The following is a 3110-nucleotide window of genomic DNA, read 5'->3' as shown; positions in this document are numbered from 1 at the left end:
ACTCAATGGTCTTCTTATTGGCCTTGGACCTATCTCCGGTCTTCACATCAAGCAGTCGTCGTAAGAGAGTCTGATTGGACTCCAATGAGAGGCCCAGCAGAAAACGCAGGAACAAATCCAGGTGTCCATTGGGACTCTCTACGGACTTGTCTACAGCACACTGGTAGAAGTCAAATTCCTTGTCTCTGAATAGCTTTGTCAACATGGAGATTGCTGTTGGTTCTGTCACTACATTGTCACCTTTGTTGATGAATGACACATAGGCATAAAGAGCAGCCAGAAACTCTTGAACACTCAGATGGACAAAGCAGAACGTCTGGTCCTCGTATAGCCCATACTCCTCTTTCACAATCTGTGTGAAAACTCCTGAGCACACAGCAGCATCTCTGATATCAATGCCATACTTTTTCAGGTCTTCTTCTGTGAAGATCAGGTTGCCATTTTCCAGCTGGTCAAAGGCCATTTTTCCCAGAGACAGAATGATATCGCTGTTCTGGTTGCTGTTGGTATACTTTTCATCTTTCTTTTTGGATTGATCTACTGTGAAGTGGATGAACATTGCAGCCAGGGTGTTAGGTATTGCTCCTTTCTCATCCTGTTTTCCTTCTCTTAACGCATTCTCCAGAACGGTAGCAATGATGGAACAGAAGACTGGGATGTGACACAAGATGTAGAGGCTTAGTGATTTCTTGATTTGTGAGAAGATTGTTTTGGCCACATCCTTATCACTGAATCTCTTCATGAAATACGCTTCCTTTTGAGCATCAGAGAAGCCTTTGACCTCTGTCGTCCTGTCAACATAATCAGTCGGTATCTGATCGGCTGCAGCAGGTCGAGTGGTTATCCAGAGTTTAGCAGAGGGTAGCAGGTCCCCCCTTATGAGATTTGTCAGCAACACGTCCAAGGGGGCCGGCTTTGTGACATCGGTCAAGATCTCATTGTCCTCGAAGTTTAAAGGAAGCCGACTTTCATCCAGTCCTTCAAGGGTGATCATAACTCCGGACCCGTCGGGGCCACAGATTTCTTCCATCTTGGTTTCACCAAAGTACTGATGAAGGAGCTCCATCAAGCTGAAAACCTTGTCCTTCTTCTTATTCAGCTCTCGGAAAGTGAATGGAATCATGAAGAGGACATCCTGGTCGGCTTTGTCTTCTGCCCAGTCCAGAGCACGCTTATTTGCTAAGACTGTTTTACCAATGCCAGCCACTCCTTTCGTCATCACTGTTCTTATTGGGCCCTTTTCTCCAGGTAAGGTTTTGAACATGTCCTCCATGCTGATGATCTTGTCTGGTTCTGCTGGTTGCATGGATCCTGGTGCAATCTGTCTGACCTCATGTTCTTTATTGACCTCGCCACTCCCACCCTTTGTGATGTAGATGTCTGAGAAAATGTCATTCAGAAATGTTTTTTTCCCTTGTTTTGTAGACAAAACCTGAAACTTCTTCCTCAGTCTAGACTTGAATCGTTGTTGATACACAGCAGGAGGAGTTGCTAAAGGACAAAAGAGCAAAATACATCATTGAGGGCATGTTATAGTAATTATAGAACACAAATGAGAAGGGTTGGTGATTCTCAAGTTAACCACTTAAACTCTATAGTTGAACATTTCCACATGGCCTTGCAATTTAGTTGACCTGATTCCAGAGGGCTAAACTAAATATAGCTTTGCTGAAAATAGATGGACACTCACAACGCATCACAGTGGTGATGCTGTGCGGTGTGAGCTTCTAGATTGGTTATTTTTTGCTGAATGTTCAACTCATAAGGGTAGTGCTAGACATATCAGAACTGATCAAATTTAGATTGCTTTCACCCCCCACCCCCCCAATCATCAAGAAGACTATAGGAAAATATCCCTAAGCAATAACAAGTGACAATCTACTACACTCCCAGTGTTTATTGTACAGTTTTTCAAATGTTATCATGTGCTGCCATCACTTTGTGATATTGTGATGAAATGCTGTAAATTAAGACGTTCTTACTGCTCTCGGCAGGCTTGTTAGCTTCGGATGGCTGTGCAGATCCTGCATATGGAGAAGACGATAATGATAATGAAACTCAGTGAGTGGACATTATGGCATTATGCCAATATGACATTCATATCTTTACAGTAGAAAATATCACAATAGCCTACATTGTTCCTCTTGTGGAGCAGACTAAAATATGTACCTCTGTCTCCGTCTGATGAGGAGCTGACATTGATGTTGATGTTGACAGAACCACCAATGTGACCAGAGATGTTAGGAGACATCACTATGCCTCCACTCTGGGCGTTGACTTGAGCTGGAGGAACTGCAGGTAACACTGAAGGACCTGCACAATACAATCATCAGTGTTAATAACATTTGCTGAGTGTAAAAATTATCCCATCAAATGTTACAAACTTTCAGAGACAACAAGTAAATGCAATAACTTCAGTTTTACATGACTAACACAAATTAATGCACTTTGTAAAATCAGAGGATTTAAAACAACTTCTGGGCTGATAAAATACACATACAGACATTGAACAAGGGACACACACATTCATATGAATCCATGTAACTTATGTAGCTATACAGCATTTTTGAATAATTCATTTAACTGTTCCTGAAAGAAAATCAAACTCTTTCTTATAATAATGTGTCACAGCAGTCAGTAGTGTCACTAGGCTTATTTTCTTTTAAACATAAGATAGGGTAATGTATTCTTTCTTTTCAAATGCCATTGTTACCTGGACAGTCCTCATCTGACTTAACAGGAAGTTGAAGTTGCTCCATTGTGTTCAGGATCACGTGTCTTCACTCTGTCACCCATTGATACACATTTACATTTACTCAATTGATCTCTTAGACATAATATAAAGGGGAAATAAATAGATATAATATATACAGGATATAAAGCCATAAACAGTCACTCACTGTTTCCATTGGCATGATGTTTATTGTAGTAGGTCAGGTGGTGTAGTTCTACAATATTTCCACTAGATGGTGCACATTGTCTGCATTGAATAAGAAAGATACAAATCTAACATATAATTCACCAAATGTCTGAGTGAGTGTCTGAGTGAGTGTCTGAAACAGCGTTTCTCCTCAGTGGCTGGAGCAATTGATCTGAAATCGCATCACCAT

The 3110-nt window shown here is 41.2% G+C and overlaps 1 protein-coding gene across 1 annotated transcript in view; it reads right to left on the bottom strand.

Moving 5' to 3' along the window:
* Positions 1 to 2759, bottom strand: part of LOC308280293 (NACHT, LRR and PYD domains-containing protein 3-like) — a gene marked incomplete at both ends in the record, with an annotated part of 9686 nt that extends 6927 nt beyond the window's left edge. The window contains 3 exons of the mRNA XM_080720552.1: positions 1 to 1491; positions 2170 to 2313; positions 2714 to 2759. The exon at positions 1 to 1491 is cut by the window's left edge and continues 286 nt beyond it. Of these exons, the coding sequence (XP_080576678.1) occupies positions 1 to 1491; positions 2170 to 2313; positions 2714 to 2759 (1681 nt within the window). The remainder of the gene's footprint in view (positions 1492 to 2169; positions 2314 to 2713) is intronic.
* Positions 2760 to 3110: the final 351 nt, after the last annotated feature.

Source organism: Nannobrachium achirus (genome assembly GCF_963921795.1).
Source record: "Nannobrachium achirus genome assembly, chromosome: 24".
Taxonomy (NCBI): domain Eukaryota; kingdom Metazoa; phylum Chordata; class Actinopteri; order Myctophiformes; family Myctophidae; genus Nannobrachium; species Nannobrachium achirus.
This window is presented reverse-complemented; position numbering and strand designations above follow the sequence as displayed.